This window comes from Saccostrea cucullata, unplaced genomic scaffold (genome assembly GCF_032062105.1).
Source record: "Saccostrea cucullata isolate Sc308-1 unplaced genomic scaffold, CSIRO_AGI_Scuc_v1 ctg144, whole genome shotgun sequence".
NCBI lineage: Eukaryota > Metazoa > Mollusca > Bivalvia > Ostreida > Ostreidae > Saccostrea > Saccostrea cuccullata.
The window spans coordinates 176,442-191,184 of NW_026930936.1; the positions used below are offsets into that span (position 1 = coordinate 176,442).

General features: G+C 38.0%; 1 protein-coding gene across 1 annotated transcript; it reads right to left on the minus strand.

Moving 5' to 3' along the window:
* Window positions 1–946: 946 nt before the first annotated feature.
* On the minus strand, window positions 947–14,619 carry LOC134230665 (uncharacterized). The gene is made up of 5 exons (XM_062712501.1): window positions 11,680–14,619; window positions 10,928–11,081; window positions 10,125–10,249; window positions 3,780–4,068; window positions 947–2,301 (listed from the first exon to the last, which is right to left on the minus strand). Exons 1-5 carry the CDS (start codon window positions 14,405–14,407, stop codon window positions 1,230–1,232), a joined length of 4,368 nt encoding a protein of 1,455 aa, XP_062568485.1. The 5' UTR covers window positions 14,408–14,619; the 3' UTR covers window positions 947–1,229.
* Between the last annotated feature and the right edge of the window lie 124 nt (window positions 14,620–14,743).

Here is a 14,743-nt window from a genome sequence, read left to right on the forward strand (position 1 = left end):
AGGGTATATAGTAATCGTTAATTCCGTCCGTCCATCTGTTACGCTTTGCAGTACCCATCTCTTATCCGCAACTCCTCTCATACCACTGAATGAAATTTAATGAAACTTTCACAGAATCTTTATTACATATGCCATTGTGCACCTCCTATTTTACTTTTTGATCCGACACATATTTTGGGTTTTCCGGCCACAGCAAACATGGACTTCGCCATTATAACTATATGGAGGCGGGGGGTATCATTTAGTGAGCTCATCGCTCACAGTACCTCTAGTTTTGTTTTGTTTTTGTTTTTTTTTTTTACATATGGTAAATGTGTAAACACTGTATGTTCAATCAAAGAAGATTTTTTCAGCAGAGAAGTTAATTCTAAATATGATTAGACAGTTTTTAGTGATTTGCTGAATCTCGTTTTGTTATAAATATGATATTTTCTATTTGTAAACAAAAACAAGGCACAAGCCTTGATTACGTTATGAAAAATTTTAAGTTCTGTATCTCCTTTATAAATCAACAAATGATGTTCAAATTTTTGCTGATCATTTGAATATCCTTCATAAAGAATTATAAACGTAGAATTTCAAATTTTTGCTGATCATTTGAATTACCTTAATAAAGAATTATAAACTTAGAATGGGTTAAAAAAAAGAAGTTCAAACTGTGTCCATGACCTTTTAAAGAAAAATGTTTCATTAACCACAATCAAAATGATTTCATCAAAGTCCACTTCAACATGGCATATCAATACTGTATACAGGATTATTTTCGCCCCGTGTTATTTTCGCCCTTTTGCACTTGCATACAATTTTGCCCCGTTTTAAATTCGCCCATTCATAATTCTGCTTAAGAAATTATGCTGTGTAATTGAATTCGTCCCTTTTTAAATTCGCCCAATCAAGAAGAGGGCGAAAGGGGCGAAAATAAAACGAGGGCGAAAATTTCCCTGTATACAGTAGTTTAATTTGATTGGGAATCTACAACAATGGAGACTTGAGTGACCATGCCTTTGTACATACTTTTCAACCTTATCCTTAAACAGATAGGTTAAGACTAAAATAAGTTTATATGATCAGGGCATTTCTATTTGTTAGTCAAAACTAGACAAGAATTACTGTAAAGAAAACTACCCCTCTCTACTTTTTCCCTTGGCAGAAAAAAATGACAATAACAGTATAACACAACATTCAGTTTCTAATTCATCTCTACTTTAACTGTTATTCAGGGAGTAGACTTAGTTTTCTTTCGCCCCTGGTCTATTTTGACTGTCAAACAGAAAGTTGGCTGCCTTGATCATATTATCCTCCTTCTTCATTAACTCTGACAACTGGTCATTCTCCAGTTGATCGTTACAGAGAACCATAAACTTGCTGTTAGCTTTCCGCGCCCGGCCCCTCATCTGGACCAGGGCCGTGACTGTCGAGGGCAGGTTCATGGTTATCACTAGTTCACACTCCGGGATATCTATCCCCTCCTCTGCTACAGACGTGGCTATAACGATCTGGTACTTATGTCTTTTGATGTCATGGAGGATTTTTCTTTGTTGCTGCACAGCCATCCCCTCCCCGTCCCCCGAGCCCCCACCATGACCTACCAGGTGGGTGACTTTGAGGCCCTTATCATTTATTTCCCTCTGCGTCTGTAAGATTCCACTGATCTTCTTTGCTGTGCTCCTCTCTCTGACTAGGACTAGCGCCATAGGGTGTTCTTGGGACCAGTCAATGTACTGTGGGCTATCACTTAACAACGTCTGAATCAGTGCAACGATTCTGGAGGAATGTTGGCTGGCATCAACTAATGGTCCATGAGAACTTGGCTGCTCTAGTTCCTGAATGGTGGTAATCTCAGACAAAAGGTTGTCAGGTTTCAGACCTATATCTCTAGTAAAGTTAAAATTAAGATTTGGATCCAGAGCCATGAGTTCATCTAGCTCCTCTACAGCTGTTTTCACACCTGCTTCAAACAAAGTATTCAGAGCAATACAAATATTCCTGGTATGGGTGATCAAGTTCCGGACCATAATCCTATTAGCAGCAGAGGGATCATTGGGAACTGCATTATTGAGAGTGACTTCCAAGCAATTCAGGATATCTCCATGTAAGTTTTTGGCCACTATGCTTTTCTTCTCCTCCGAGATATTACAGTGACCTGGTAGAACCTCTAAATCACACTGCTCTAGGATGTTGGTTTCTGCAGAGAGCCTTATGTAACACTGTAGAAGATAGAGTTGTAATTCCTTCTGGAATTTCTGCTCTTTGATGCTCATTGGTTTGTAGTTCACTATGAGTTCTGCACTTGACTGGAATCTAAAATTAAAGAAATACTGCACATAGAAGCCATAATTTTTTTTTATCTAAATTAATTGTTAATTTTAATTTGAAAGCAGGTTTTGCTCTTCAAAGCTGTTTAAAATTGACCAAGCAGTTTTGGTAAACATGTCAATTACTCTTTGATAAGAAAATATTCCTCAAGCTTTAGCTCAGGTGGGCTTAAAACACTAATTCAGGAAAAGTGAGGTCAAGGTCAAGGTCAAAATGTTGATGCAGTTGTATATCTCTCATCAATATGTATCAACATATGAATTTGATAAAATTATCTTGAATGATTTCTTTAAAACTGACTTAAACACAATTTGATAAAAGTGAAGTCAAGGTCAAATGAAAGGTCAAGGTCCAAAAAGTTGAAGCAGTTTATCTGCTTATATCAGTAAGTATCAGCATATGAAATTTGATCCTGATTTAGGAAAAGCGATGTTAAAGGTCAAAGGAGAGGTTATGGTCAAAAATGTTGATGCAGTTGAATATCTCTCATTAGTACGCATCAACATATGAAGTTTGATTAAAAAAATATCTTGAATGAAAAACTGACTTAAACAGAATTTGATAAAAGTAAGGTCAAGGTCAAATGGAAGGTCAAGGTAAAAAATGTTGAAGCAGTTGAATTGCTTACATCAGTATGTATCAATATATGATGTTTGACACTGATATAGGAAAAGTGAGGTCAAAGGTAAAAGGAAAGGTCAAGGGCAAAAATGTGAGGCAGTTGAATAGCTCTCATTAGTATGTATCAACATATGAAGTTTGATAACATTATCTTGAATGGTATCTTTAAAACCAAGGTAAACACTAATTTAAGAAAGGTGAGGTCATTGTCAAAGGAAAGGTTAAGGTCAAAATTGTTAATGCAGTTAATAGCTCTCATCAGTAAGTATCAACATGTGAAGTTTGATAACGCTATATTGAATGCTTTGTTTATAACTGAGCTAAACACTAATTAAGAAAGTGAGGTCAAGGTCAAAGGAAAAGTCAAGGTCAAAAAATGTTGATGCAGTTGCATAGCTCTCATCAATACCTATCAGCATATGAAGTTTGATGAAAATATCTTGGATAGTTTGTTTGAAACTGAGCTTTGAAATGAGCTAAACACAAAGTGTGACGGAGGGACAGAAGGACAGTTAGACAGAAGGACTGAAGACAGACATGACAAACACTATATGCCCTGGCCATATTCATGGTGGGGCATAAAAAACCAAACAAATAACTTAAAAGGTTTTTGAGAACTAGAAGACCATTTTTCATCATATTGAAGAAAGTCATGCAAAATAAAAGTAGCCATCTTATCTTGACAAAAGATGAAAAATCATTTGAATATCAAAAAAAATCCAAAGAAAAAATGTTCTTATTTTTCTTAATTATTCCCTTTTTCATTGAATAATTTGCAAGTTTGTTTATTTTTGCTTTCATTCAATGAAAATATGATTGTATGGTGTCTAAGAATTACCCACTTTTCTAGTTCCGCTTTGCACTCTTTGGTGACAGCTATTTTGGCCCCACCCATACTTTCCATCAGTTCATTCAGTAAGTTGACGGTCATTGGAAATGTCTTCTTTCCAGCAGGTGATGCTGTCAGCCCCAGGATTTTGGGTCTTTCAGCTACAGACATTGTTAAATGGTTATTCTCCAGCTGTTTTTTGAAGGGGTGACTCTTTACACAGTGGTGGGCCTCATCTAACACAACAATACACAAGTCCTCCCATCTCAGAACATTCCTCATAATTAGCTGTTCACAATAAGCTGAAAAAAGATGGAAAACAAAGTTACACCTTACAGAACATTCCTCATAATCAGCTGTTGACAATGAGATTTAACAAGATATAGAAACAAAAAAGTTTAAAAACAAATAATTGAAAGTTTAGGTGTCCAAATTTAACAAAGGCTTTATTCATGCTTATTAACCTCATTAATCCAGACACCTATAACTTGGGTGCTTCACCAGGTTTACCATTCAGTCAAAATATTTTGGCAACAATAATGATTATATATGTGGCGGTCAGCCGGGTTTGATTGCCAGTGCCCAGATAGCTCAATTGGAAGAGTACCTGACGGGAGATTCAGAGGGCCCGGGTCGAAATCCCGGTCTGGTCCACTGCATTTTTCTCCTCTCCTGTTACATTTGGTGCCTAGCCATGAACTGGAACAGACAGGTGAGGTCTGCCAGGGATAAGCTTGGGTTGGGATCTTTGGAAAACCAAAGATCGTTAAGGAGGGAGGAATGTGGCTGTCAGCCAGGTTTGAGTGCGGGTGGCCATATAGCTCAGTCATTACTGACTAGGTAAAGATATAGGGGGCTTGGGATTGAATCCGGGTCTGGTCCACTGCATTTTCCTCCTCTCCCTTTACATATACATGTATTATTAGTTACATAATCTTTTAGTGACAGGGTACGGAATGAAACCTGGTTAGTAAATTTCATACCTGGCGAGGCGAAGCCGAGTCAGGTTTGAAATTTACTAACCAGGTATCATCCCATACCCTGTAACTAAAACACTTTGTAATGATTTTACCCCACCGATGATACATTTACGTATTATCTGTGGTTTATTAATGTTTTTATCTGCTACATGCTTCATCACACTTATACTGTGCCTATAATGTCACGTTGTGTTAGTTATTGACCAGGTATAGATTTACTACTGACCGGGTATAAGTAAGCCACCTCCTTCACGTGACAGACTTCAACCAATCGTAAGCCAGGATTTCATGGAAAAAGAGGTGGGGTAAATGTAAATACTTATTGTAGCCTTGTTGTTCAGAAATTTTTACATTTACCTTATATAACTGTGAAATTTGAAAATTGGGTTCCTTATCTATTTATTGTGGCAACACCAAAGCCCAAATAATTCCCATGATTCATTCCACATGTCTTCAGCTTATGGAGCTTTATGCATATCAATTTGATATTGAAGTTCTTAGTTTTTAGCTCACCTGAGCCGAAGGCTCAAGTGAGTTTTTCTGATCACATTTTGTCCATCATCCGTCCGTCTGTCTGTCCAGCTGTCCGTCCGTCTGTCCGTCCGTCCGTCCGTCTGTAAACTTTTCACATTTTCGACTTCTTCTCAAGAACCAATGGGCCAATTTTAACCAAACTTAGTACAAAGCATCCTTGGGTGAAGGGGAGTTTAAATTGTTAAAATGAAGGGCCAAGTCCCCTTACAAGGGGAGATAATCAAGAAAAGACAAAAATAGGGTGGGGTCACTAAAAAATCTTCTTCTCAAGAACCACTGGGCCAGGAAAGCTGAAACTTATGTGGAAGCATCCTTGGGTAGTGTAGATATTAAATTGTTAAAATCATGACCCCTGAGGGAAGGGCGGGGCCACAATAGGGAATCCAAGTTTTACATAGAAATATATAGAACAAATCTGTAAAAATCTTCTTCTCAAGAACCACTGGGCCAGGAAAGCTGAAACTTATGTGGGAGCATCCTTGGGTAGTGTAGATATTAAATTATTAAAATCATGACCCCCGGGGGTAGGACGGGGCCACAATAGGGAATCCAAGTTTTACATAGAAATATATAGAACAAATCTTTAAAAATCTTCTTCTCAAGAACCACTGGGCCAGGAAAGCTGAAACTTATGTGGAAGCATCCTTGGGTAGTGTAGATATTAAATTGTTAAAATCATGACCCCCGGGGATAGGGCGGGGCCACAATAGGGAATCCAAGTTTTACATAGAAATACATAGAACAAATCTTTAAAAATCTTCTCCTCAAGAACCACTGGGCCAGGAAAGCTGAAACTTATGTGGAAGCATCCTGGGGTAGTGCAAATATTAAATTGTTAAAATCATGACCCCTGGGGGTAGGGCGGGCCACAATAGGGAATCCAAGTTTTACATAGAAATATATAGAACAAATCTTTAAAAATCTTCTTCTCAAGAACCACTGGGCCAGGAAAGCTGAAGTTTATATGGAAACATCCTTTGGTAGTGTAGATATTAAATTGTTAAAATCATGACCCCCGGGGGTGGGCGGGGCCACAATAGGGAATCCAAGTTTTACATAGAAATACTGTAAAACGAGAAAATTTGGCGCATACATATTTTAGCGCAAACGCAAGTGGGAATGCATTGGCGCAAATAAATTTTAGCGCTTGCACCTGTCAGTAAAATACTAAGTATATAAATGTGATATTTTGTTGTGTTAATCCACACCCATATTTGACTTTTTGGTTAGTCAAGCACGGAAACACATTAGTACTCCCGTATATCAGCAAACATTCGTTAACTTTACCGCGGTACGTGTTGCTATCACATGGACGTGGCACAATGTTAAAATCTATTTTATTTCTATTTTCAATAAAAAGAAATGGAGTATTTACTCATTTAAATCCTATTAAAACAATGCATGCATCGACAGAAAATTACTTAGATAAAACAGTAATCCTAATCAGGTATTGTCTGCAAGCTCAATCGCCATGCTTGATTGCATTGTTTACCTCGAAGCGATTGATGATTGACACGCCGAGAAGCCCAACTTTGAAGGTGCTAATGATAATAATCGGGTAACAACTTCTGGGGTAACAATGGTTTAATTAAATTATAATTTGGCAGAACTTTCTGTCTTCTGAACATATTTTATATATACACTAGCACTGCGCTAGTGTGTATATAAAATCCAATGACCTTCGACATTACGTAATCGCGCGTTCCGGTTTACATGTATTTATGTAAAAGCTTTGAACACACACAAAAAATGATATTTAGGAATCCTTTAGCGTACAATAAATTTTAGCGCTCAGGGACTCTTGCGCCAAAGGCGCTAAAATTAGTAGTGCGCCAAATATTCTCGTTTTACAGTATATAGAACAAATCTTTAAAAATCTTCTTCTTAGAAACCACTGGGCCATGGAAGCTGAAACTTATGTGGAAGCATCCTTGGGTAGTGTAGATATTAAATTGTTAAAATCATGACCCCCGGGGATAGGGCGGGGCCACAATAGGGAATTCCAAGTTTTACATAGAACAAGAGGCCCATGGGCCACATCGCTCACCTGAGCACCAAGGGTAGGACTAGTATAAAATGGCTTTTTATTGTAAAGTTTAAATCCAAAAGTAGTCCCATGACCAATCATGGATTTGCTACTTTTTAGAAAATGATTGAGAAGAAGATTTTTAAAGAATTTTCCTATATATTTCTATGTAAAACTTTGGTCGGCCATTTTGGCCCCACCCTACCCCCAGGGGGTCATGATTTGAACAAAATTGAATCTACACTACCTGAACATGCTTCCATATAAATATGATGAATAATGGCTTTGTCATTCTTGAGAAGAAGATTTTTAAAGAATTTTCCTATATATTTCTATGTAAAACTTTGGTCGGCCATTTTGGCCCCGCCCTACCCCCGGGGGTCATGATTTGAACAAACTTGAATCTACACTACCTGAGCATGCTTCCATATGTATATCATGAATAATGGCTTTGTCTTTTTGAGAAGAAGATTTTTAAAGAATTTTCCTATATATTTCTATGTAAAACCTTGGTCGGCCATTTTGGCCCCGCCCTACCCCCGGGGGTCATGATTTGAACAAACTTGAATCTACACTACCTGAGCATGCTTCCATATATATATGATGAATTATGGCTTTGTCATTCTTGAGAATAAGATTTTTAAAGAATTTTCCTATATATTTCTATGTAAAAATTTGGTCGGCCATTTTGGCCCCGCCCTACCCCCGGGGGTCATGATTTGAACAAACTTGAATCTACACTACCTGAGCATGCTTCCATATATATATGATGAATTATGGCTTTGTCATTCTTGAGAAGAAGATTTTTAAAGAATTTTCCTACATATTTCTATGTAAAACTTTGGTCGCCCTACCCCCGGGGGTCATGATTTGAACAAAATTGAATCTACACTACCTGAACATGCTTCCATATACAGTCAAACCTGTTTTAAGAGGCCACCCATGGGAGAATGACAAATTGGCCACATAAGACAGGTGGCCACTTATTCCAGGTTTCAAACCAATGAATAAAAAATTGCAACCACAGTTGTATATCTATTTTCACACGTATCCAATTCCAATTTCAACACATTAAAAAAACTTATGAAGTTTTAAGTCACATGAAATCCCTTTTCTTACATTTCATTTTAGATGAATTTTTGAAAGAAATCTGTTATTGTTTTTTTGTGTGTGACTGTGTTTGTTGGCAATTTAATTATACGGCCATAGAATGTACATCACAGGAAATCATTTCCCTGATGCTGTGTAAAGCTTTCTTTATTTTTCTAGATACATATTTATTTATATAACATAAAAGGTTAAAACGGGAGACTGACCGCTTGACTTGATAACCTCAGGCAAAATTGTAATTAATATGTAGCCTATTGAAATTATTTCATGAAAATATTCAACAACTTACTTTCGTATATTAAGAACACCAAAAATCATTTGTTAACGAATAAATCATTTAATCATATTAATTAAATCATTAAATCCTGACAGAATTCAAATTACACCTGCAATTATTGGTCATTAACTCATTATCAGCTGCTCATGTTTGGCCTCGTATGAGGATACGAGGTCACGTGTCAGACGGAAGTCATGTGACAAAACAGACAAAATGGCCGCTGAAAACAGGCATGTTGAGCGCACGGGACCTAAAAACACTGGCCACTGGCCGCGTTAGACAGGTGGCCGCTTAATTGAGTTAAAATATAGTGAAAAAATGATCGGGCGGGATTGAAACTGGCCGCTCATGGGGAGTGGCCGCTGATTAAGGGTGGCCGTAACAGCAGGTGCGACTGTAAATATGATGAATAATGGCTTTGTCATTCTTGAGAAGAAGATTTTTAAAGAATTTTCCTATATATTTCTATGTAAAACTTTGGTCGGCTATTTTGGCCCCGCCCTACCCCTGGGGGTCATGATTTGAACAAACTTGAATCTACACTACCTGAGCATGCTTCCATATATATATGATGAATTATGGCTTTGTCATTCTTGAGAAGAAGATTTTTAAAGAATTTTCCTATATATTTCTATGTAAAACTTTGGCCACCCTACCCCCGGGGGTCATGATTTGAACAAAATTGAATCTACACTACCTGAACATGCTTCCATATAAATATGATGAATAATGGCTTTGTCATTCTTGAGAAGAAGATTTTTAAAGAATTTTCCTATATATTTCTATGTAAAACTTTGGTCGGCCATTTTGGCCCCGCCCTACCCCTGGGGGTCATGATTTGAACAAACTTGAATCTACACTACCTGAGAATGTTTCCCCATAAGTTTCATCTTTCCTGGCACAGTGGTTCTTGAGAAGAAGATCTTTAAAATATACCACTAAATTTTCATTAATTCCCAATTATCTCCCCTTGAATAAGGGCGTGGCCCTTCATTTGAACAAACTTGAATCCCCTTCACCCAAGGATACTTTGTGGCAAGTTTGGTTGAAATTGGCCCAGCGGTTCTTGAGAAGAAGTCGAAAATGTGAAAAGTTTACAGACAGACAGACGGACAGACGGACGGACAGACGGACGCCGGACAAAATGTGATCAGAAAAGCTCACTTGAGCCTTCGGCTCAGGTGAGCTAAAAATATAGAACAAATCTTTTAAAATCTTCTTCTCAAGAACCACTGGGCCAGGAAAGCTGAAACTTATGTGGAACCATCCTTGAGTAATGTTGATTCTAAAGTTTTAAAATAAAAAAGGGAAGGGGGTAGTTGGGCATGATAGGTATAGCAAGAGGGGGAATCTGGTAAAGATCTGCATCACCCAAGTTACTCAGATGAGCAATGTGGCCCATGGGCCTCTTGTTTTTTATGTTTTACTTACCTGCAGTTACTACAATTAGGTCATGTTGCCAAATTGGGACACCATCTGTGGACTGCTGCCCGCCACACAAAGCAGCTATTTTTAACTTCCGTTCCATGAGTTTTGAAGGATTCTCTGGGTCAAACCTGTAAATAACAAATGATACCTCAACATGATACCTGTAGTTTTATGTAAAACCTAGTAAAAAAGCAGAGAACACTAAATGTTTCATTACAATTTATCTGTATATTATACGTTGATGTATTCAATATACATTATGTCCTTCAAAATAATACAGTCACTGTCAATCTGATTGTTCTAAAGCATGTCATGATTCTAGTACGAATAATTTTATATTATGTGCTGAATGAATTAACAGTGATGTTGAGTGGTCTGTTGACCATATTTTGAAAGCAATGGGAACTGAAATACGAGGTTTGCCTGGAATTATATATTTTTTTTAAAATTTTGATTCTTTAGCTATTACGGTCTGGTTAGAAGTAGGGTGGCATCACTGATATGTCTGTCTTCAATCAGTCAATTATTATATAGTGTACACTCCACTGTAGAGCATTTGTCTCAAAAACGATTTTACTGATTCTGAAGCTTTGGTTCAGGTAAAAAGATTCGTTAAGGAATCCAAGATTTATTGGCGTGATATATAATTATGTTTACTGACTTGATATATATGTTTACTGATTTAAGATGCATGTTTACTGACTTGATATTTATGTTAACTGACTTGACATATATGTCTAGACACTTCCAATCTGCTTGATACACCCTCTACAGATCTGCTTGATCATGCTGACAGACTTACTGACCTGGTATATAGACGGTCACCAAGCTGTGAAATCAGGTTACGGGACTGTTGGATGACCAGCAGAACCTTGTCCACCAGAAACAAGGCTTGTCTCGTAGGATTCAGCTCTAACATCGCACTGATGGCCATACAGGCTATCAACGTCTTCCCAGTCCCTGTCAAACACATGTAAAGAATGCATAAGCATGACTCTGAAGGCAATAGTTATGCTCCTTAATTTTTATCTCATTTTTCTTTTATTTTCATGCTAGTCTTTCAGAGCTTTGATTTCATTTCTGATTCAATTTAGAAAATAAATTGTAAAATTATAATAAGACTCTTTTTCTAGAATTTACAATTAAACAATAATATTCACATTTGCAAATGTTTTCCTTTATAACACTACTGAAAGCAATGCCTATCTATAACTGTATAAATAACGGTACCGGGTCAAGAGGTCATAGATGTGCGTATGGATAAACGTTCGACGTAATTTCTCTGTGACGTCATAAAGGGTCGACACGCGTTCAGTGGATTACATACACGCCGTTGGGTTTGAAAAATAACGCATTTCACACGTTAAAAGTCACAATCAGGCAAATATAAAGTATGCATAAGTCACAAATGTAAATATAAGTAATAAGGTATCATTTTTAAACATCTATCGGGCTATATATATGGGTTGGTACGAGATTAAATTCCTCATAAAGCCCTTCGGGCTTCATGTCACCATATTTATATCCCGCTCTACCTTATTTCTTAAATAAAGTTTACCTGTAGGAAGAAAGACAACTCTGTCACCCTCCATCGCTCTCCCATACAGTTCCCTCTGATATGACCTGGGAGTCAATGCCGTCAGATTACAGTCAGTTTTCCCTTGGTCTAAAACTTCCTTCACAATGGGTCTATGACTTCTCTGCACTGCAGCCAGGACTGCGACTTTCTGCATGTGTCCCCGGCCCTCCATGTGGTCCTTCAATGCTTTTTTGGAATTCATTGGGCGCTGGCAGGTATGACAGTAATACTTGTGTGTGGCTCTGTACGGGTTTACAACCTTGTTGTTCATAGCTACAGGTGTGTAATTAGCTGGGGTATTTGATGAATCACTGACACCCAGCTCTTGTAACTTTTTATTGACATCCGAGCTAGTGCAGGGAAAAAATTTCCCATCTTCCTCTTCCTCGGTGTCGGACTCATCTGAGGAATCCGATGAACCATACAGAGGCACAGCAGTCCCCTCACTCCGTGCTCTCCCTCCTGACCTTGTGGTAGGTACACGGGTCACCAGAGCTGATCCACTGGATCTAGAATTCTGAGCTTTTGGAGTGGTGTTACTTTGTATTCCACATTCCCTGCTCATCCCAGAATTGACCTTTAAATCTCTTTCAGCACTATTCCCTGGCGAACCTTCTGTGCTGGATGAGTCTCTAGATGTACTCAGTTGGTGCCCTGTTTCTTTTTTACAGAGATTTGAAATTCCACTATTTGTGACATTCTGTTGAGATGAGATTTGATTTAAGTTTCCAATGGATGAGTATGATTTTTCATCCGATGGCAATTTGGATTCACCTTTGTAATATGATGGTTGTTTACTTTCATATGGATATGAACCTGGGGCTCTTGGTTTATCAGCCATCTGCCTTTGAAGATTTTTTAAGTCTTTATCATTTTTCATAGCTGTGTCTCTGTTAGATTTCATTCCTGTTCTTACATCACTTTTTTCAAGAGCTGGCATTTCCAAACTTGACAGAGAAGAAGAGGAAGTGTTTATCTTTTCATTGATCAATTCCTTTTCCAACTCCTTTTCTACATATTTTTCTTTGAAATTTTTTTCTTCATCAATGTCTGCTGGAATGTCTGGCTTTTCAAATTTTACTTCTTTAGGCAGAGTTTCATCAATGTTATCTTCCTTCAAATTTGAAGGTTGTCCTGTATCATTTAACATGGAAGAAGGATTGAGAGATGGTAGAGTGGCAAGTTTTAAGTCCTCCACCTCCTCTACCCTTTGCTCTTGTGCAAACATCCCTGGCTGATTGGACAAAAATGACTGTGGTCCAAAAGAACTAGCTAAAGGTATCTCAACGTTTCCCTTGGTCTGATCGGCAAAGTTTACTCTTGGATTCACTGGACAGAAACCAGTGTCTTGAACTTGCACCCTGGGGCTAATGGCATGCATTTTGAATTCTGGAGTTTTCGTGACTTCTACTTTGTTTCCCATTCTGGCTTGTTTCTCTTCCTCAGCTTTATGCTTGGGACTGTTTTTATGGATGTTAAGTTGCTCAAGGGAATTTAATCGAACATTGCACACCTCACAAAGCTCCCAATGTGTTCTGTCATTAGAAGGAGCTACAATGCCTGGTATTGTCTGGTTCAGTATAGGAGAATTAGGCTTCTGAGACTGACTCAGAGCCTCTCTCTGGCGATGTTTTACACTACTGAAATGCTGGGAAGCACACTCTGGTCCAGAGAACGTTTTCACACAGATCTCACAAGTTAATGGTAATGAGCTTGGAATGCCAATGTTGCCTTTCATTTTAGCCTTTTCATGACTTTTACCAGACAAATGCTGTTCTGCATGGGCTTTGGAAGTCAGTTCAATTTTACAAAGGTGACAATATCCTCTTCCTCCTGAGAAGTCATACTCATGATTCTGGCCAACAGTTCTATTAGAAGTTGGTGAGAGCTTACCGATATCTGGATTTATTTGGTTGATGCCCAGGTTTTGAGCAGCTTTTGCTTTGGCATGAGGCTTTCCATTTATATGTTGTTGTGCATGTTGCATGGAAGTGAGCTCAATTTTGCACACATGACAGTAACCTTGGTTTCCATCAAATGAATACTCTTCAGGTGGACCTCTGCTAGACTGACAGTCTGGTTTGTTTTGTTGACCAGGGCTGCTTGGAGTGGCGTTTAAACAGGAGAGGGTTTTCTCTCCTTGAATATTGTTATTCCAGATTTGTTTTGCCTTAAGATGTTTCTGCCCACTAAGGTGCTGATTTGCATGCTGACGTGATGTAAGGTCAATGTTGCATACATTACAGAAACCTCTGCAATCATTCTCATCAAATACATATTCAGTCCGTCTTTGATATTTCACGGGGTTTTGTGAAAATGCAGTTTGTTCCCTGGTTTTTGGCTGAATGTTGACCAAATTTTCACTAGGATACAGTGACAGTTCTAGTGAAGGTGAATCAAGTTCCATGTCAGATGTTGCAGAGTTAGAACTGTTATAATTCTGTGCCGTAGATTTTTGCAGAAGTGCTTCTTTCTTTTTATGGTTTTCACTTGCAAAATGTTGTTCAGCACTCAGTTCATTGTTGAACTTCTTTCCACAAGCGTTACATGCGGAAACATAGGTCTGTGTCTGCTGAATGGGAGGCGTTTGTTGACTTTTCTTGGATATGTGAGCCTGACTCCTAAAATGCTGCTGTGCTGGAATGACACCGGCAAAAGGCCCCTTCTTGCAGATTTCACAGAATGTTGGATATTCAGCACAAGCCATGATTTAAAAATATATTATTCACGAAAACTGCACAATGAATCGGGCAATGACATTTATGTTTCAATGTTTCCAACGAAAAAATAAAACGACTGTACAAACTACACAGCCAACTTTCTCTTTCGATTCGACGAAATCTTCCTTAGAAGTTATTTTTAGAAATTGTTCATCATTTTATTGGCCTATATGGAGAATAACTTCGGCATAGATAGTTAATTTAATGTATTTTTTCAATCATGACAATAAATAATAATAATAAAAAAAACAACTTACCATAAATCCGGCAATTTTATAGATTCTTTTTTTTTGGAACGAGTTATCTAAAATCCACTCTGCAAG

Bases quoted from the DNA above. Each gene is read 5' to 3' on its own strand.
- LOC134230665 (XM_062712501.1), bottom strand. From the start codon at position 14,407: ATGGCTTGTGCTGAATATCCAACATTCTGTGAAATCTGCAAGAAGGGG. The intron at 11,082-11,679 runs GTAAACTTTATT...TGTGTTTGACAG, and splicing joins AGTTGTCTTTCTTCCTACAG to GGACTGGGAAGACGTTGATA. The intron at 2,302-3,779 runs GTGGGTAATTCT...CTTTAATTTTAG, and splicing joins TGCAAAGCGGAACTAGAAAA to ATTCCAGTCAAGTGCAGAAC.